The following is a 21,220-nucleotide window of genomic DNA, read 5'->3' as shown; positions in this document are numbered from 1 at the left end:
CCCCACTTACCAAAATTTAATTGTGGTTTCCTACAAAGCCCACCAACAAGCAGTGCCAAGGATGCACATGGCATGAACACAAATATTTCACGGCTCCCTGGCGTGTGCCACACAGGTGTATCCCGGGGGGAGATTCGGCAGCTCTCCCACAGCCAGGCAGGTGCGGGCCGAGGAGCACAGCGCCGAGGCTCCCTGCCGATCACACCTTGGGGCTGGGAGAGCGGGATGCCACGCCGGTATCCGATGGCCCACCCAGCAGGAAATCCTCGCCCAGTGAGATCATCACGTTTCAGTGGTACTGCCTCCTGGAGCCGGCTGCAGGTTCCAGTGCAGTGAGCCTCCTGCGAAAGGAAGTCTGACAAGGGCCTGTTCTGTGCATTCGTGCAGCACGTCTGTAAAAAGAGGTGCTGCTATGAGAGAGTGAGGGAACTGAAGAAGGGGCAATCGGGACTCTGGGCCTTGCAGGGCCTCGCGGCAGCCAGCTGACCACACACACCGCCCCGCGGCATACAAAATGCAAAATCCCACAAGGCAGGGTGAATTTCCCAGCACGGTGCAGACCGCAAAGCAAGTGGTACCATGGCTGAAGCTTCAAAGACAAGAAAGGGGAACAAAAATAACACTCTTGTGTCGGTGACAGGCCTGGGCCCACCCGGAGGCCACACCGGGACTCCCAGGCTGCTGCCAGCCAGGTCTGCCACACGGCAGGAGCAGACTCCTTCCAGGCGATTCTGACACATGCCAACATTTGAGAACCACTTCAGTTCTACCACCCAAACCAGTTTAGAGGGGTTCTAGAACAAGCTGCCCTACAGGATCTATTATCTACTCTGCCTCTGGCCAGAGTCAATGCGAAGAAAGACAAGCCTGTTTGCAGGACCAGTTTAGCCCACTCGTGTGTCATCAAGTTCTTCCCCTCATGTCCTTTGAGATACAGAATCCTAGGCCTTGCCCCAAAACGGAGCCATATAGACTGTGTATAACTAGTCTCAGACTATTTAATTTGCCCATTTTACTTTATTGTAATGTCTCTGGCTCGGGAAAGAGGGCTAGTTGCTAGGAATCGGATTTGGGCAGCACAGCCTTTACCTGAGCCCTCTTCGGCCAGTCTCGCTGTGTGCTTGGCTCACCTACCATCTGTGGTCCCGAGAATGCAAACATGCCCTTCGGTTGGCCGCTTCTCCCGATTGTCTCCCCATGAAGTCTTATGAACCTGCTGACTTTCTCCCAAATTTAGTGACTTATTCATTTTACTTCTACTGGCTAACCTTGCTGGCTTCACTCCTCCCCCTTTGACCAACACTGCCCAGTAACTCCAAAGCCCACCGCTGTTTATCTAGTCCCAGAGCCTAGCCTCTAGGAAGAGGTCGCTGACTTATGCACGGGCCCAAAATAGGGTCACAATGCGGTTCTGAGGAGGAGCCCTGGTCTGGAATTGGGAAGCCTGGTCTCTGGCCTCTGCTCTATGAACTCGCGGTACAATCTTGCCTCCAGGCCCCAGGCTCTTCTATTAAACACTGGGAGGAACGCAGTGAATTCTTAGTCTCTCCAGCTAGGGGATCCCGGCTCTCTGGTTTTCTTCTGTTGGACAAGTGACCATACAGTATGGATTTCCTGAAAGGCAGTGACAATTTTTCAATCCCTGGCACCACTGCCCATACACCACGAGCGTACTAATTCTGTGCTGGCTTCTGTCCACTTGGAAGTGGCTAGAATTCTAGCCGATAGTGAAGGGGGGTTGAGAATTCCTTGGGTCAAGGTAAGCGTAACGCAGAAAAAGATCTGATTTGTTAGACTTTCAGAACTATGAATAGCTTACAGTCCCCTAGGGCTCAAGAAACAACAGCCTAGAAATCTCTATTTTGAAAGAAAGGAACACAAAAGGTGGTATATATATACAAATGGGAGTATCATTCAGCCTTAAAAAGGCTGACAAAGGCAATTCTGAGTACGCAATTCTGCTACAACACTGATGAATCTTGAAGACCTTATGCTGAGTTGCATAGGCCATCACAAAAGGACAAAATGCTATATGATCCCACTCCTGTGAGGTACTTAGAGAATGAAATTCAGAGACAGAAAGTAGAATGGTGGTTGCCAAGGGCTGACGGGAGAAGAGAGGGGAGTTTTTATTTGTAGGTTTAGAGTTTCAGTTTTGCAAGATGAAAAAGAATCCTATAGATGGACGGTGGCAATGGTTGCGCGTGAAATGTGCCTACCACCACTGACCTACACTCTGAAAAATGGTGAAGATGGTACATTTTACAGTATGTGTACTTTACCCTAGTTTTTAAAAATGAAAAAGAAAAGAGAAAGGAACAGCTTGAACACTGAAATTCTCAGCTATGGTATTAGCATTGTATCATCAGAGCCAAAAGTAGCTACATAACATAATAGATGTCGTACATTTTTATGCCCAACCACCAATTTTCCTTCTGCTGAAAGAAACATCTCCCTGCTCTGCCACTGACAACCAGTATTTTCTTACAAATCACTAGCTCAGAAAATTCCGTGACTTTCAGCCACCAGTCCACTGGAGATCACTGAGGCAGACAGGGCTAACGGGCAGCATCTTGCGGCAAAGAGAACGTGCCCCCCACAGCCGAACAGCTCCTCCAAGTGACTTCAGCTTCTCCCCCCAGAGAAAAAGAGACCCTCTGGAGAGAGGAACAGATTTCTTTTGCAAATGAAATGCATAACTTTTAGCTGTTACTGGAACCATCAACCTGAATATCAGGGGAAAAAATCCATTACGGATAACATAATCTTTCGTTTCTTCCAAATGAAAATTGACTTTGTCTCCTGAATTTCAACATGAAGATAGCTACTGCATTTTCATGCAGTAAGCAGCAGCCAGGATGCAAAGGAACCAGTTTTTCCTCCTTTTCCCCCAATAATTTGCCATTTGTTTGGATTTACAAGAGCTCGCTCACCCATCTACTGCCTTGGGAAATCTTTTTACAAGATACATACTTTTTCCTTCCTTTAAACTTGATACTCTGGACCTAAATAACTTTATAGCCAGGACTTAAGAAACTCGGGAAACTGCTTAAATGTTCTAAGAAGTTTTTCTTAAACAGACTTGAGAAAGAGGTTTTTAAAATCAGCTATTTTTTAAACTAATACACCACCTCTCCATTTTCTGATTGTACAGAACAACTAGGGCATTTCATATGGATCTCTCACTCTTCAGAAATTCTGGCTTAGAGTCCTAGACTCCTGGAATATGCACTGTGAGCTATTCTTGGTATTTCCTAGGGTCTACGAGAAACTGAATGCTTTTCCTAGAAAGACAACATAAGCTAAGTGAAACTTCAAACTTTTTTATTTTGGGTTGGAATTGTATCAACTCAGTTTAGAAATGCTGGTATCTCACTGATTATTAAGGTCTTTAATTTTCAAAATGAAACACATTTTGTTTTGATAAATCTAATGTACCAAATAAATTCTTTCAGAACAGATTTAGCAACCAGTGATAAATAAATGGACATCTCGGGTCTACACTCACAGAATTAAGAACTGAGAGAGAGAAGAGGCAAAAACATTATCTACAGTTTTAGAGACAAAGAACAGAATGAGGAACCATTTTATCCAAGATATCTGGTTTATGATCCCTATGGCTGTTCCCTTGGGTACCAGCTGCCTCTGAACACAGATCTGCCTGACGGGAGTCACAGGCACACTCGTTAACAATCACAGCACACACAAAATGACAATCACCAGGACAGAAATACTTGGAAGAAAACAAGCCAAGGCCAGTTACAGTATCTTGGATTTGAGCGACTACATGGTCATATAAGGAACTGTGAATCCAACAAAGAAAACAATCTCCCCAAGACATGTTTTCTGCATATTCACCTGTAAATCTGGAGAGACTAAGGGCCCTGGTAGTCAGGGATCAGCAACGAGACTTGGTATAAATTAATTAAAAAGTTTATTAGCCATAGAAAACAATTGATTCCTTAAAACCAATTCTTGTTAAGTTCCCTGTAAAACAATAAGCTTACAGTATATTTCTTTCTCACAAACAGAAAATCACTATGCTTTTGGTCCAAGATATGTTGGGTTTCTTTCCTTCTTCTTCAGATGACAGACAGATGGATGGAGCCGAATCTATGAACGAGTGTACTTGCCCCAAATGTGCAACATAAATACAGAAGCGATGAACAGAAGACTCATAACCAATACTGGAACAGGGCCACTGGAAATAAGAAGAGAAGGCAGGCTTACTTTTAGTACTAATACATTATTTTATCTGTAACACTCAAGATTGCCTAGGGGAAAAGCAGGGGGCGTACCTGAGATTCATGCAAGAATATCATTTACAACATTTAGTAATATTCCCCCAAATTATTATTATGGATACTTTGAGGGTGTGGAAATGGCATGATGCTTACTTAGAAAGGAAAAATCCTTATCTTTTAGTAAACATACTAAAAGATACATAAATAAAATGATTTGATGTCTTGGAGACACAAGTCTCTGTAATTTCACGTACTTGATATTTTCCATAATAAAAAGTAGGAAGAAAAATTTCCCAAACTCTCTATGTGCAAATAACCCAATTACCAAACTGTTATTTCAAGTTAATATTTATTTAAAGACAACCTTCATTGTCTAACTAGAATGTATCAGGCATAAAAAGACACATATCACATTCTAAGTTACAAGGTGTTTTCAAATATATAATTCCACTTGATCAACAAAACTCATGACCCAGAACAAATATTAATCTCATTTTATAAATAAGGAAAACTGATGTTCAGAGACTAATTATTACTTGCGTAACAGCACACAGCCAGAATAGGAAGGAAGAGATTTGAGCCTAGGTTTCCTAATTCCATACATAGTGCTCATCTTACTCTTTAAGGTTCCCATCTAGTTCAATTTAGGAGTTTATTGTAAGAAGGAAACAAGATTCTACCCATCAACGCTTCCCTAATCATATGAGTTTTTCAAGTTGAGAATTAGTACATGGGTTTCTTAAAGGGAGAACCCTTTGATCTCACACAACCTGTGAATGCTGGCTGGTGAGATGAGCCCCCTCCCCACCCCGTTAAGATGTTGCTTCACCTCCCAGATACAACTGGGGAGTGGATGTTGGAAAAGACCCCAGAAATCTGTATCGTGAAGGCAGTGAGTGGAGTAATCCAGTGGAGCAGTGGAGTAAGAGTCCATCAGTGGCCGATAAACAACACAGAGATCAAAGTCCTTGCTACACTATTCCGTTCTTCCAAAATCTGTGCAATTACTGAAATGAACAAATTTAAAAATACATGGGAAGCAATCTTCATCGAGTTACACTTGATCATACCCTCTACTTTGGTGCAATGTTAGAGCGACGCCAAACACAGAGCATAAAGCTGAGAGCGCAGCTCCCAGAGAGCTGGAGTCTGGGACCCAACTCTGTCACTCATGAGCTGTGACCATGGCCCTGTTACTTACCTTTTCCGAGCCTCGTTTTCCTCATCTGTAAAATGGGGATAATCCCAGCGCCTCTCCCGTAGGGTTGTTGAGGTGTTAAATAAATTAATATGAACACAATGCAGGCTTACAGTAAGCTCCAGGAAATGCAATTATTATCAGCCTGAAAACAATTCTGAACTCCTAAGAAGAACCAGCAACAAGACCCAAGATGTGAATCTGTGGATATAAACTCCCATCTGCGTCCTTTCATCAAAAATATCGCTCTCCTCCTGAGGATGAAACTGTGGTTTACGACACTTCAAGGAACAGCTTCTATCCTGGGAGGACTCAAGCACTAAGCAGCAGCAAGCAAGCCTGGCGGTTCAACAACACAAAGCCCAGAGCAAGCACAAGCCAGACGCCCACGAAGAGGTTTTACCACCTTCTTGGCAAGGGTATACAATTAAGTCCTCTGGATACCATGAAGAGCAAGAGGCTTAAAAATTTCTCTCTGAAATACTCACAAAGATTACCTCGAACAAAGACCAAAAGGTTTTTAATACCAACTCACACATCCCAACCCCAAGAATTATTTCCTAAATACGTTCTCACCTTACAAATCTTCACGACAACAGTAAAAAATCAAGTAAAACCAAATCTCAAGAATTCCAAGGAACTTGGGAAGTCTTCCTCAACTACATTTGCAATCCAAGTCAAGTTACTAGTCAAGTTAATTAAGCTAATCCAAGTAAATGTAATTTTGTCTTTTTCTAGCAGACAAGCCACGTGGAAAGAGCACGGGACTGCACAGTCAGAAGGTGTATTCCAGCTCCTGCCCTGCTGCTGGGAGTGCAAACTGGTGCAGACGCTCCGGAACACAGTGTGGAGGCTCCTCAAAACATTAAAAATAGAACTACCCTATGACCAGCAATAGCACTACTGGGAATTTATCCAAAGGATGCAGGAGTGCTGATGCATAGGGGCACATGTACCCCAATGTTTATAGCAGCGCTTTCAACAGTAGCCAAATTATGGAAAAAGCCTAAATGTCCATCAGCGGATGAATGGATAAAGAAGATGTGGTTTATATATCCAATGGAATACTACTTGGCAATGAGAAAGAATGAAATCTGGCCGTTTGCAGCAACGTGGATGGAACTGGGGGGTATTATGCTAAGTGAAATAAGTTAAGGACAGACACCGTATGTTCTCACTCATATGTAGATCTTGAGAAACTTACCAGAAGATGATGGGGAGGGGAAGGGGAAAAAAAAAAAAGTTACAAACAGGGAGGGAGGGAGGCAAAGCATAAGAGACTCTTAAATAGTGAGAACAAACTGAGAGTTTATGGGGGTGGGGGAGAGCGAAAAGCGGGTGATGAGCACTGGGCGTTGTATGGAAGCCAATGTAACAATAAATTATAATAAAAATAAATAAATAAGTGAGGGGAAAAAAAAAACGATGTAGTTCCAGCTCCTGCTGTCTTTGACTTGTAAGTGCCTCTGTGAGCAAACGAGCGCATCAGTATTCCAGTTCCTCAGCTGCCGGGTGTAAGGGAGGAAACAGCTGTAAGCAGTGGTGTTCTGGAGCCTCACACTCAGAGACCTGCGGATCAGGTCTGGCACACAGTACCAGAAACTGCAAGGTGAGCGAGGCCTAGGGACCCTGGACGCCCACTTCCCATCACCTAATGAGCACTGCCGGACCTACGAACTCAGAAAGTGACATGTTCACCCTCCAGGGTCTACTCACCGCCCGGCAAACGCAAGGAGGCCAAAGAACGTCTGGTAACACAGCCTGACGGAGAAACTCCCATTAGGCTGTACCAGTGTCAGCCTGTTCCTCCAGGAGAGCTTTGCAAACTCACGCGACGCCAATTCAAGCGGTCACTCCTATTACTCAGGGTGGGACAAGAACACCAAATGAAGAGCAATTTCACCTCATTAAGCAGCTCTCCCTCCAGCTCTCTCTGTTCCCATTCATTTCTTCTGACACAGCCACGTGAAGATTCTCCCTTGCTGCCACTCAATCCAAGGAGAGATGTCATTCCAGGCCCTAAGCTGACTGACTGATGCACAGACAAACCAAACCCAGCCCGCCTGGCACGAATGCAGCCGCTGTGCACTGTAAATCTCATCAAAGCAAACCCCGCTGGTGGCAGAGACAGCGCTGCCGACGGCCGTGCGACCTTGGACAGAAATGCAAGGTCGGCTCCCAAGACTTACACCTTGAGCCCAGGGGAGTCTTCGGTGTAGAATCGCCACATGCCCCCTGTGCCTGCTGAGGTCGTGCGACCCGCACTCCTTGTTCCACAGCTAGCATTTTTTCTGGAAAGAAAAGAAATATTACAAACGGCTACTTCTCTGATGCCCTTACACCAGCATTATAACATTTGCGACCACTACGTTGTTAAAGACCAAACAAACAACAAAAAAACCCACAAAAAACCCAAAAAACTTCTCTTCCCTTGAACCCCCCAAATTCTTGCTTTTACTCCATTATCAGGATAACCACTAAGGACTGAGTACTGCCATATCCCAAGGAATACAACAACCCCAGTAAGTAGTCACCATTTCCATTTTATAAATGAGGGAAACAGGCTCATAAAAGGTTAAGTAAAGGGCCTAGGACCACACAGCCAGCCAGCAGCCAACCTAGGCAGTGGACCCAGTTCTGACTCGAGCCCATCCACTTGCCCACGTAACATGGGTGCCTCATTTGGACAATGCACTTCAGTTTCTCTTCAAACGTGTTTTTGTGAAGTCAAGTAATAAACCCCTGCTTAAAAGCCCTGCATCCATATAATCAGATTTTAAAATGACTACTTTAAAATGTTTTTAAGTTAACTGTACTTGCTACAAAAAAAAAAAACCAAAACAATTAAGCTCTTACTGTAATCCAGGTCCTAAAATGGAGTATACAGTTTAGAAAAAATTATTTTGTAATCCGTTTTCTCTATTTGGATATACTATCTATAGATCTTGGGCAGAGAGGTAAGATATGAAAACCGCAGACAACATCCAGCCAGAACGTCCCTCACAAGGGGATCAAGGGTTGGCAAATGAGCTGTGTGGTACAGGCAGCCCTAGAACACAGAAGTAGCCAAATAGCACTTTGCCACCGACCAGGGTACACAGGGAAAAGCCAGAAGTGAAAACCCTGCTGCCCCTATCTCTTCTCGCTGCCCTTCCAGCTCCGCTCCTAATCCCCTTGCCATGGGGCCTTTACCCCAGGCTCTCACCTTGCCATGGCCTTTACCCCAGACTCTAGTGCAGACACATTGATTATAGGCTATACGGTAGCCTGGGGACTTAGAAGTCCATGTGTATGGCTGTTTCTATGAGAAAGCTGATTGTAAATAGCAAACATAACCATACAGGGATTGGAACGGCCTTTACACACAAGGATATACATCGTTTAAGCTGTGGGGTAGGTACCTGAAATTTTCCTCCTTGTTCATAAAAAGGAACTTGAACTAGATAGTAAATCCAGTATGGACAGGATAAGTCACCAGTTGAGCCAGGACTAGGACCCACGCACTTTCCACTATTCCCACAACCTCCCAACTGCAGTGCTTATTCTCAGAGTCTCCCGGAATTACAGGAGATCCAAAGAAATCAGTCTAGGCTCTTTACAGATTTTTTATATCTACTGGCACATGGGACAATGCAGAGGACTTGATAATCAGGGTACCTGGAAATACCAAATGTACTCAAAACACTACCCATCTCTCCACTGGAAAGCCAGGTAGAAGTTGACAGAGCCCATTTTAATCCCTTAAATTTCTATTAGGGGTCTATTTTACCCTTCCTTTCTGGTCACAGTGTAACTGCCTCCCACATCCTATGCCCTATGGTTCCTTCAAAAATCCCAAGACTACAGGATGGCTATATTCCTTCATTCATTCATCATTTATTATGCCAGGTCTTATAGTAGGACGGAGATGATGGGCCATTTCTAGAAAAAGCGTAACAAAACAGATGAATACAAAAATATAAAGGCTACTATAACCACATGAACAAAATGCTTTGGGAGCAAAAGAGAAGACTCATAGCTACTGCTGCTTTCCAAGTCAGGAAAGGCCTCAAGAGGAAATAACCCCTGAACTTGGTCTTGCAGAATAAATAGAAATGGGTGAAGGGGCTGTCTAGTGAGTCCTGTTGGACTAAGCTCACTGCTGCTAGATCACAAAAGAGAAGAGGCAAGTAGGCTGAAAAAAACACCAAAAGCATTGGTATCCACCCCCACCCATTTTCCTTTAAAATTTCAGCAAAGAGAGTGAGACAGAAACTAAGAAGATGTGTGACAGAATCAGAGGGCAGTACAGATTGGAGTGGAAGTGATCTGGAGACAAGACTTTGGTAGAAAACGCAAACGTCTCGAGGAGAGAAGTTGGGCTAAACTAGACCAGTGAAAATAAAAAAGAAAAGGACGGATGAGAAGCTTTCTGTGTCCCATTCGGTTTCACAAATGACTAAATAGAGACAGAGCATAAGAAAAATCCAACACCACCCTGAAGTTTTGGCTTTGCGAAACAAGTGTTTAGTAACAGTGCCATATGGAAGTAAAGGGAAATATAACTGGGGCAGAAGCTAGGATGAAAGGAGACTGAGTTTTGTTATCAGACAAGTCCTGTTAGACTGAGTGTGATGGGGCCTCCAAATAAAAATGAGACGGAAAAGCTCAGGACCAAAGACCAGTTTAATAACATCAGTTTTCTCAAAGTCGTCTCTGATCCAACTCGTGTGTTAACTTTACTTTTTTAACAGCGGTGTCCCAAACTGAACAATCGGAAGAAAACCCTGCCTCCCTCTCGAGACACAAAAGACCTACAGCCACGTCGCCTGAGGCTCATTTTGCCCTGGTGATTCATTCCGGGGTCTCCTCCGGACCAGCGAATTCTTGGGCCCCATCTCTCTGACACCACAGCCAGAGGGGCGCGGGAATCCTTACCTCTGCCGGACCGTGGATCCGGCCGCCCGGGCAGCCACCGCTTTGCTGGGAGAGCGCCCTGACGAGCCCACATTAGTACCACTGGGAGTCGGACCAGGCTACAGAGAGAGACGATACGAGAGTGTGAGCGCCGCCGGCACGCCCCCAGACCCCAGGCCCTGGCGGCCAAGACCAGCACCCGCACGGCAGGCTGGGGACAGCGAGGCTGCCACAAGAGGAGGGCAAGGCAGAAAGCAAGAGACGGGGCGCCAGGGAGAGGAGGAGTCAAAGAGGGAAGACCGGGGCCGCCATACCATGCTGGAGACTGGAAGGAGTTGGAGGCAGAAACTGACAGCCAAGGATCGGTGAAGACCTCAAAGGCCCAGCGGCAGGAGAGGCTGGCTCAGACCCCGCCCCCAGGCCCTCGGCAGGGTCCTCGGTGGCTCCAGGGACGCCTGGGTTGTCCCACCACATGCCTGCATAAATTTTGTTACAGGAGACTTGATCAGTCGCTGCATGGGAAATGCAGACCTTCCGCCTGCTTCCTCTGGATCGCAGCGCCCTCCATAGAGTCCAATCCCTACCAAAGGGAGGATACAGACACGGTCAGACGAGAAATTCCCTCTGGCAGACACTGGGCGCCCGCAGATTTGCGCTGATGTGGCCTAACCGACGCAGGCGCCGCGAGGCGTGGTCGGCCCCGCAGAGGCCCGCTGGGAGCCGGAGAGGAGCATGCGCGGAAGCCCGCAGGGGCGCGGGGCGCTGGCGCGACATCCCGGCCATGGCGGAGGAGCGGGGCCGAGACGAAGACCCTGGTCCCAACCCGTCGGTGCTGTTCCTGCACCCGGACCTGGGCGTGGGCGGCGCCGAGCGGCTGGTACTGGACGCGGCGCTGGCGCTGCAGGCGCGCGGATGTAGCGTGAAGGTCTGGACCGCGCACTACGATCCGGGCCACAGTTTCGCGGATAGTCGCGAGCTGCAGGTGCGCTGCGCGGGCGACTGGCTCCCGCGCAGCCTGGGCTGGGGCGGCCGCGGCGCGGCCGTCTGCGCCTACGTGCGCATGATCTTCCTGGCGCTGTACGTGCTGTTTCTCGGCGACGAGGAGTTCGACGTGGTCGTGTGCGACCAGGTGAGGCGGCCGTGAGTTCGGCCACGCCCGACCCCGCCTCGCCTCCTTTTCCCAGTAGGGAGGGCGCACTGCATGGCATCTGCTGAGCTCTCCCGGTCTGCGGTTCGGAAAGATCCGAACTGATCTAGAGAGATGAGAATTGGGAGTGAGACTAGTTCTCGAACTTTAGTGTGGACACGTTAAAGTTGCACGTTGTCACAGGGCCCCATTCTCAGAAGCTTTCATCCTGGAGCCCTGAGGTGGGGCACACAGAAAGCTGCATTTTCGCTGGATCATCGACGATTCTGAAATAGATGGGCCTTGGGGCTTGCTTTAAGAAGCAGAAGCATTAGAAGTCAGCCTTCAGTCACCTTTCACTTCTGAGTAACTTGCACGTCTTCTCTCTTTGCATTATTTCTGTTGACACTTCCAGGCCACATGCATCCCACTGCCTGTAGCTTTTGAGGCCAAGCCACCCCATTCGTCCTCAGTGTAGTGTTAAAAACACCAAGCTAAGCATGTCATGCCCCTGTTAAAACTTTAACATGGCTCCCTTTTAGGCTTGGGAGAAGTCAGAGTTCTTTATCTCTATAAATAATGTCTACTTGGATCTGGGCTCTAGCTATTTTGTATTCTACGCCTTTTTCTTTTCTTCTTTTTTTTCCCCCCTCAATTTATTTTAGAAAGTAACGTTTATTCAGAGCAAAAATTCAAATAGTATAAACGTCCCATCCCAGTTCCACTCCGTAAAAGTAGCCACTGTTAGCAGTTTCTCCTGGATTCTTCCCGAAATTGCCTGTGGCTGCTCTAGCATATGTGTCTGTTCTCAGATGCATCTTAATTGTAATAATGAGGATTGTGGCACACCTACTATATGATAACTTAACCTTTTTTTCATCCCAAATTTCTGTTTGACATCCGTATATATCAATATTAGAGATTCACTTCATGCTTCATAACGGTTGCTGGAAAATCTGCTTTTGTGTGAAAGTACTATAATTTATACATTATTCTGTTAAAGGACACTCATTGTGACCAGTTTTTTGCAAATAGATCAGTGTTGTAGGGGGCATCCTTGTGTCCTTTTTCTTTGTACTTCTGTCCGCATGTCCTTTGAGTAAATTCCTAGAAACAGTTGGTGTCCAAGAGGGTTTTTTTTTAATTATTTTTTAAATATTTATTTATTTTTGAGAGACAGAGAGAGACAGAACACGAGCAGGGGATGGGAAGAGAGAGAGGGAGACCCAGAACCTGAAGCGGGCTCCAGGCTCTGAGCTGTCAACACAGAGCCCAACGTGGGGCTTGAACCCACAGACTGTGAGGTCATGACCTGAACCGAAGTTCCAAAGTCGGGTGATTAGACTCAGCCACCCAAGGGCCCCTCCAAGAGTTTATTTTATTTTATTTAAAAAAAATTTTTTTTTGTTTATTTATTTTCAAGAGAGAGAATGGGAGAGGGACAGAGAGAGAGAGACAGAATCCCAAGCAGGCTCCAGGGTCTGAGTTGTCAGCACAGAGCCTGACATGGGGCTTGAACCCATGAACCTCGAGATCATGACCTGAGATGAAGTCAGACACTTAACCGATTGAGCCACCCAGGTACCCCCAAAGAGTTTATTTTAAATATCAATAGCTATTGACAAATTAAGCTTTCAAAGAGGTCATGTCACTTTGCTCTCCCACAGTGTTATTCCTTTTATTCCATGTTCTTCCTCTTCATGTTATTCCTGTTATTCCATGGTCTTGTGCACATTGGGTGTTATCAACCATTTTAATCTTTGCCAAACTGATAAGTGGAAAAGGTTTCACATCTGTAATTGTGTGTTCCTTTAATTATTATTCCTGAATTACTTTGGTCGTCCTTGCTTGTATAGAAGCTGTTTTTTTTTAAGAAATGTGGACATTTCCAAATATCCTGCATGTGTAACTAGTCATTAAGCATGAGGCAGCTGAGGGGCGCCTGGGTGGCTCAGTCGGTTGAGCATCCGACTTCGGCTCAGGGCATGATCTTGCAGTCTGTGAGTTCGAGCCCCACGTCAGGCTCTGTGCTGACAGCTCAGAGCCTGGAGCTGTTTCGGATTCTGTGTCTCCCTCTCTCCCTGCCCCTCCCTCGCTCATGTTCTGTCTCTCTCTCTCTCTCTCTCTCTCTCTCTCTCTGTCAAAAATAAATGAACATTAATAAAAAAAATTTTAAGTAACTGAAGAGTCATCCCAAGATCATCTGTTTCATCCTAAAATTTAATAAAAAAATTAAAAAAAAAAAAAAAAAACCATGAGGCAGCTGACACTAGTGAATAGGAGAAAAAAACAGCTTGAAAGTAGGAGACCTGGATTTGGTTCTGTATCTGCTACTTTCTAACTAAGAAGCTTTGGATAAATCTCGCAGTATTCTTCAGGTGATAAGTGAGCAAGAGATCAAGTAACTTACACAGATTACCCAACAGGAAGGTCTCTAGGAATGCCAGCATATAGTTCATGCTTAGTAATGATTATGGTTAACATTTATTGAGCACATACTGTGTGCTAAATTCTTAAGCATTTTACACGCACCTGTGCGTTTAATAATCACAAAAACCATACAAGGGTTTTTGGAACTGCAGCTGTCGCCATGTTACAGAAGAGAAAACTGAGGCACAAAGAGAAGTAGATTACTTGCTCGTGGTCACACAACTGGCAATCTTGATTCCAGAGCCTATACTATAAACTACTATAGTTCATCTAGTTCCTTAGGAGGAGAAACACTAGATAGAGCTGCTGTGTCCATTGTGGTAGTCGCTAGACACATGTGGCTCTTAAGCACTTGAAGTGTGGCTAGTCTGAACTGAGATGTGGTGTAAGTGTAAAATATACATCTGATTTTAAAGGTTTAATGTGGAAAAATCAAATGTAAAGTGTCTTTTATGATAGTTGATTACATTTTGGAATAATAAGAATTTGACATTCTTTAAATTTCACCCTTAAAAAATTTGTAGTATGGTTACTAGATTTTTACTTCTGTCGAACAGTGCTGTTCTAGAGGAAACATTTGGATTTGCAGCTCTAAGTACTTAGCACACAGCCGACAGGTGTCTGTGAGCCTTCTATACACCAGCCATTGTGCTGGATGAGAGTCTAGGGGAACACAAGCAGAATCAGACATTGCCCACGATGAGCCCACAGACTAGCAGGCAGGGTGGATGGGTATGCTTTTGACTGGTTGAAGTTGAGTTGACCAGTCTATATCTGCTGTTGATTTTTGCTTTGGCTAGGTGTCTGCCTGTATCCCAGTGCTCAAGCTGGCCAGACGGCGTAAGAAGATCCTGTTTTATTGTCATTTCCCAGACCTGCTGCTCACCAGGAGAGATTCGTTGCTTAAACGCTTATACAGGGCTCCGATCGACTGGATAGAGGAATATACCACAGGCATGGCAGACTGCATCTTGGTCAACAGCCGGTTTACAGCTGCCATTTTCAAGGAAACATTCAAGTCCCTATCTCACGTAGACCCTGATATCCTCTACCCATCTCTGAATGTCACCAGCTTTGACTCAGCTGTTTCTGAAAAGCTTGATGACCTCATCCCCAAGGGGAAGAAATTCCTGTTCCTCTCCATCAACAGATACGAAAGGAAGAAAAATCTGACTTTGGCGCTGGAAGCCCTCATAAAACTGCGTGGAAGATTGACATCCCAAGATTGGGACAAGGTTCACCTAATCATGGCAGGTGGGTATGACGAAAGAGTCCTGGAGAATGTGGAACACTATCAGGAATTGAAGAAAATGGTCCAGCAGTCCGACCTTGCACAGTATGTGACCTTCCTGCGGTCTTTCTCAGACAAACAGAAAACCTCACTCCTCTGTGGCTGTACCTGCGTGCTTTACACACCAAGCAATGAACACTTTGGCATCGTCCCTTTGGAGGCCATGTACATGCAGTGCCCAGTCATTGCTGTTAATTCGGGTGGGCCCTTGGAGTCCATCGTCCACGGTGTCACAGGGTTTCTGTGTGAGCCTGACCCTGTGCACTTCTCAGAAGCAATGGAAAAGTTCATCCATGAACCTTCCTTAAAAGCCACAATGGGACTGGCCGGGAGAGCCAGGGTGAAGGAAAAGTTTTCCTCTGAAGCTTTTACGGAACAGCTCTACCAGTATGTCGCCAAACTGCTGGTATAATCAGAATTTTTTAAAGGCCTTTATGCTGTATTCATAACTCCATTTTCTGTAGCTTGTAGACTCACTTTTGAAACCAAGAAAGAAACCTAGAATCTATTGCAGACAAGATTAAAAGAAAAATATACTTGAATCTTGAATCTGAGCCACTTTCCTATACACCACACCTTCCCATCTACTTTTTCAGAAAAAGAAGGTATGTTTTATGCTATGATTATTCCACGTCTTACCAGTATTGATTAAGATATAAAAATGATACAGTTCTACATTCAGCAGAGTATTTTGATTATATTTTCTCTGGATTTTTGTTGCTCTGCCTATGAATTTTGAGTCATAGTGTGCCTTACTTGGTTTTGATAGTCTAAGTACGTCATCATTAAAGTCGATTAATTTGGGTTCATAGCATAATGAAAACAGGGTCACCGTAATCAAGCAATCAAGTTCCCAAAATCAATGCACCTAAGCCTTCACTGTTCTCCGTTAGGAAATTTTTGTTAGTCATACCTTTTGCCTGGATCCATAGCAAGAATGTTCTGTACTTTTTTACAAAGATGATTTATTATATTTTTGCACACTGAGACATTACATTAATAGATGTTTATCATAGGAAAAGAAAATAACATTAGATTTGGACCTCTTGATCTGTGTGGTATTGTTAGGAACGTAGAGAACCAGGTCTGAAGTCCAAAACTAGAGTAAACTAGATGTTGAAGTGAGGGGACAGTGTCACTCATGAGTGTGCCTCTTCCGTATGGTTAGCATCTTCATGTCCTCAGAGTCCTCAGCTTTGTTAATGTTGGTGTTTTGTTAAGTGAGCTCCTACCAAGTGTAAGGCACAATTGCTTTGTATCCTTCAAGGCCTGCCTTAGGTGCCATGGCTGTGAGGCTTAACCCTCCTCCCTCCTCCCAGCCTGCACGTGGTGTTTGCCTTCCATGTACCCTAGCCCTTTTGTGGCACTGACCAGTCTTATAGTTCCTTACTGAGCTGTTGGTCTAAGGACAAATAAACATTAAAGCACTTTTCAACGTATCTTTACAGATAAACTTATTTATTTTTTTATTCCCTCCCAATGTGGGGCCTGAACTCACAACCCTAAGATCAAGAGTCCCATGTTCTACCAGCTGATCCAGTCAAGCACCCCAAAAGCTAAATTCAATTTTTTTTTAGTTTATTTATTTTGAGAGAGAGCGCATGTGCGCATGTGAGCCGTGGAGGGGCAGAGAGAGAGAGAGAGAGAGAGAGAGAGAGAGAGAGAATCCCAAGCAGGCTCCACATCATCAGCACAGAGCCCGACACAGGGCTCAATCCCACAAACCGTGAGATCATGACCTGAGCCGAAATCTAGAGTCAGACAGACACTCAACTGACTGAGACACCCAGACACCCCAAATTCATTTTTAAAAGAGAGCAGTGATCGCTAGCCAAAGGCTCCACATTCATCAATTCTCAGGGCACAGACCTGAGAGCCTAACAGCCTATGTCAGTGACTTTGGGCAAATTACTTAATTTTTGTGCCTCAGCTTCTTCATCAGCTGTAATATTCTATGTTCTTCACAGAGTAGTTATGATAGATTACCATAATATATGTAAAGTAGTTAAAACAGTACTTGGCACGTGGGATGGGCTACATAAATGTTAGCTATTTTGTAATGTGGGGATATTGAAAACTGCAGAAGTTCCATGTGGGTTCATGCTGCGCTTTGGGGGTTCTTTACAGAATGAACTTTCAGGTTTTATCACCTTAGTCTGTATCACAGGAATATTTTAATATTTAATATGCAATAAAATGACTGTACCAAAAAAGGAGTTCTCTAAAATGAGAGTCAAATATATGAAGTCTTTTGTGGAATGAAAAGTTGAGTTTGCTTTTCTTTGCCATTGTGAAAGCTTACAGTCCAATAAAGTTGGTCATCCCCGTTTTGTGGGTTTTGTGTTTTGTGCCCTGGTGCACGTGTTCCTCCAAGGAACCACAGGCTTTGCAGAAAGCCTTGGTGGCTCAGACCACTGAGTTTAGGACAGAGTCATGCATGCTCTGATCGATAACTGGTGTTTACCCCTTCAGAGCACTGCAACTTTTGCCTATTTGGCCATTTTTACGCAGATCCTAACAAAATGGACTACAGGACTTCACGGGCCTTAAGTTTAATTTCCCTTCCTTGTCTACCCCGGCAGGTGACAATAAGACCAAAGATGGGGGGTGAAAGATGCAGAACTCTGCGTGCCGTGAGCTTCTAGCCCCTGATGGATTCGCTCCTGGCTCCTAGACCTAGGATGGAGCTTTGCCCATAAGACGTATTCACAGCTTCCAAAACTAAGCTGGAGTTAGGGAAAATAGAAGCACGGCACACTGAAGTGAGTTGTCCAGGACCCTATCAATAGTAATTCTTCTAGCAATCACTGTGTGCTGGGCATGACAATACATAGCAGACAACTGATCTATCCTAACGGTTCTATGAGGCGTGTGGGTTCTTGCCTTTATCGATGAGTGTGGTTAAGCAGCTTGCCTGTGTCACACAGCCCGGAGGGATGAACAGTCTCCAGGCTCTCCGGTTCCACAGTCCAACCACTCTACCATTCCGTTTGCCTTCCCCCTAACCAAACTCATGGGGTGGCCCTTCTTCCGTGAAACCCTCTACAGCACTGCAGGCGGGCCTGTTGAGGTCCTCAGGGTTAGAAAGGTTTTGCCAGTCATTTTCCCTTTTCAGCCTCAGCCATCTCGTGAGATGCCTGTGGTTATCCCCCGTTTTATCCCCGAGGGAGCTCAGGGAGATGAAAGGCTTGCTCAAGGGCACACAGCTAAAAAGGGAATGAGCCAGGATTCACCACAGCTACCCAATCCATCCAGGACTGCACATACCAGGAAATCTTAGCCCGTCCCCCCTCGGTAAATACCGCAAACTTCAGAGTTTGCAAAGGTCTTTCCAGGTTGTCTCATTTGCTCTTCACGGGATGGCTCCAGATCTTGTAGCTGTGTTGACAGTGGAAAAGCTGCAGCTTGCAGCTAGGAAGCCCTGGGGCTGTAACGAACCCAGCTGTCTGATGCCAGATCGGCAAGGTCCAACAGATGCCTCTCCAGTAAATGCTTCGCCACCTCTACCCTGCCCGGTCCCCAGCCCCACGTGTGCTACCTGGCTCCACCTCTCCTAACGTAAGGAGAATGAGGCACCTACGCGCACACTTCACCGACCTGCTGTCCGTTCGCCTCTGTCAGTGGCGCCAACTGCCCTGTGACCGCCTTTCTTTGCGTTTCCAACTCCCACTATCAAATCCACTCAGCTGAATAGGACCCCAGAGGTCACCCAGCCTAATTTGTTCTGGCACAGGTGGGAAAACTGAGGCCTCAAAAGAAAAAAGGACCTGCCTGAGGTCACACAGTGTCATCGTAACTCTCCTCTAACTTCTTAATGAAGCCCCTCGCATCCCCTCCACTTTTATCAAAAACCTCATCTCCTGCCACTTCCTTTGAACCCCTCAGTTTTTTATCCCTAACCTGAGCCTCTGCAACTCCATCCCCAGCAGCCTGTGAGGATGCCACGATCCAGACACCAGTGCCATGCCTACTAGCTGGGGGATGGGAACTTTCCAAATGCCGGACTCCATTTCCAACCTGTCCTCTGATCAAACAGTAACCCTTGGGAGGGAGGAAAGGGAGGGATTTTACCATACTGATTCCTGAGCCAAGGGGCTGCTGGAGCCAGCACTCTGGCCTTGTCAGAAGGATCGGAGAATTGCGAATTCACAATAAGGGTGAATTGTTGTGACCCAGAGATGTGAACATGAGCAAAACTATCACTAGGCCAGCTACTGATGTCATTTCAGACAAATATAGAAGAGTGAGTGTGTGTGTGTGTGTGTGTGTGTGTGTGTGTGTGTGTGTGTTGGGGGCGGAGGGGTACAGGCGTAGATGGGGCTTACCTTTGTGACCTGCCACTCACCCAAGATGTTGGCAGGCACAATTAGAACAGACTGCTAAAACGATTAAATCAGATTGGCCTTTGTTTTTCTGGATTACTTCTAGAATTCCAGGGTTCCACAACTATTGAGAAGGTGTCTTGATGCCAATAATCCTGAAGTCTACGTTTCCTTATCCATAAAGTGGTATGATCAGAACTGAGTAGCCTGCCCCACAGGGTGGTTGTGGAGAAGGACAGATAAGAGCGAGTTGGAGGGGCTGAATCAGTATGTAAATGAGTGAGCCAGAGGATGTGAAGCTGATTTGTAAATTACAGCGTGTCATGAGCTTGTTAGGGATGAAGGCAGTGTTTCACAGGCTGGATGAATTGCCCTTAAGAGTAGCGTTGGGAGTCTGCCTGTGCCAGGGCAAGTCACACCGTGGGGCAATGGACAGGTGGTTTAAACCACCCCAAAAGGAGTAGTTCCCTGTCAATTTGTGCACTGCTTAACTCAACATTGGGAGGTTTCCCAACAGTCAAGACAGTGTGGTACCAAAGTGAGGACAGACGACGAATAGATCAATCCAACAGAACTGAGTCCTAAAATACATCACATATGCAGTCAATTGATTTTTGCCAAAGGTGCTGAGAAACTCAACGGGGAAAAGATTTGTCTATTCAAGAAATGGTGTGGGACAATTGGATACCTGTATGGGGGAGAAAAAAACCTCAACCTTTACCACACACGATACACAAAAATAAACTTGAAGGGGAATCTAGGCCTAAATATGAAAGCTAGACTGCAGAACTTAGAAAAGAAAACAGAAGAAAATCTCCATAACCTTAGGGTAGGGAAAGATGTCCTAGATAGGACACAAAAAGCACAAAGCCTAAAGGGAGAGATTGATAAGTCGAGTCTCATCAAAATTAAAAACTGCTGCTCTTCAAAGGACACTGTGTTTTAAAAAAATGAAAAGGCAAGACACAGACTGAGAGAAAATATTCATAGTTAATTTATCTGATAAAGACCTGCAGCCAGGATATGTAAAGAATTCTTAACAACTCAAAAGGACAAATAACCCACATTTTTTAAAGAGCAGGAGATTCGAAAGGCCACTTCGCAGAAAGTATGCACATAGCCCATAAGCACATGAGAAGATGCTCAACATCATAGGTCATCAAGAAAATGCAAATGTAAACCACAACGAGATGCCAGTACAGGCCCATAAAATGAAAGACTCTCAGTAAGAATGTTGACAAGCATATGGAACACCTAGACTCTCACCCATTGCTGGTGGGAATATTAAAAAGTACGCTTTGGAAAGCACTTTGACAGTTTCTTACGAAGTTAAACATGACACCAGCCGTCCAAACCAACAATTCCACTTCTAGGTATTTTGCTTAAAATAAGTGAACACATATATCTGAACAAAGACTTACTCACATATTCATAGCAGTTTAATGTATTAATAGTCAAAAGCTGAAAACAATCCAAGTGCCCATCAATAGGTGAATGATAATAGATCAACAAAATGTGGTTGTATCATACAATGGAACACTTCTCGGCAATAAAAAGGAGTGAACTAGCAGTAAACACAATGACACGGATGAATCTCAAAAGCCTGCTGCTGAGTGAAAGAGGCCAGGCACAAAAGAATTCATACTGTTAGTAGGAAACTTCAGAGAAAAAAATCCAATCTACAGTGACAGAAAGCGGGTCACTATTTTCTTG

General features: G+C 45.2%; 2 protein-coding genes across 2 annotated transcripts; one reads left to right on the top strand and one right to left on the bottom strand.

The window, feature by feature from the left end:
* Nucleotides 1–3,917: 3,917 nt before the first annotated feature.
* SEC61B (SEC61 translocon subunit beta) lies at nucleotides 3,918–10,795 on the bottom strand. The gene is made up of 4 exons (XM_003995660.5): nucleotides 10,653–10,795; nucleotides 10,360–10,457; nucleotides 7,632–7,733; nucleotides 3,918–4,201 (listed from the first exon to the last, which is right to left on the bottom strand). The coding sequence occupies exons 1-4, from the start codon at nucleotides 10,653–10,655 to the stop codon at nucleotides 4,114–4,116; spliced, it is 291 nt and encodes a 96-aa protein (XP_003995709.1). The 5' UTR covers nucleotides 10,656–10,795; the 3' UTR covers nucleotides 3,918–4,113.
* Nucleotides 10,796–10,861: 66 nt separating this feature from the next.
* ALG2 (ALG2 alpha-1,3/1,6-mannosyltransferase) lies at nucleotides 10,862–16,624 on the top strand. The gene is made up of 2 exons (XM_003995659.5): nucleotides 10,862–11,467; nucleotides 14,695–16,624. The coding sequence occupies exons 1-2, from the start codon at nucleotides 10,862–10,864 to the stop codon at nucleotides 15,595–15,597; spliced, it is 1,509 nt and encodes a 502-aa protein (XP_003995708.3). The 3' UTR covers nucleotides 15,598–16,624.
* Nucleotides 16,625–21,220: the final 4,596 nt, after the last annotated feature.

Source organism: Felis catus, chromosome D4, assembly GCF_018350175.1.
Source record: "Felis catus isolate Fca126 chromosome D4, F.catus_Fca126_mat1.0, whole genome shotgun sequence".
In the NCBI taxonomy this organism is placed as follows: domain Eukaryota; kingdom Metazoa; phylum Chordata; class Mammalia; order Carnivora; family Felidae; genus Felis; species Felis catus.
This window is presented reverse-complemented; position numbering and strand designations above follow the sequence as displayed.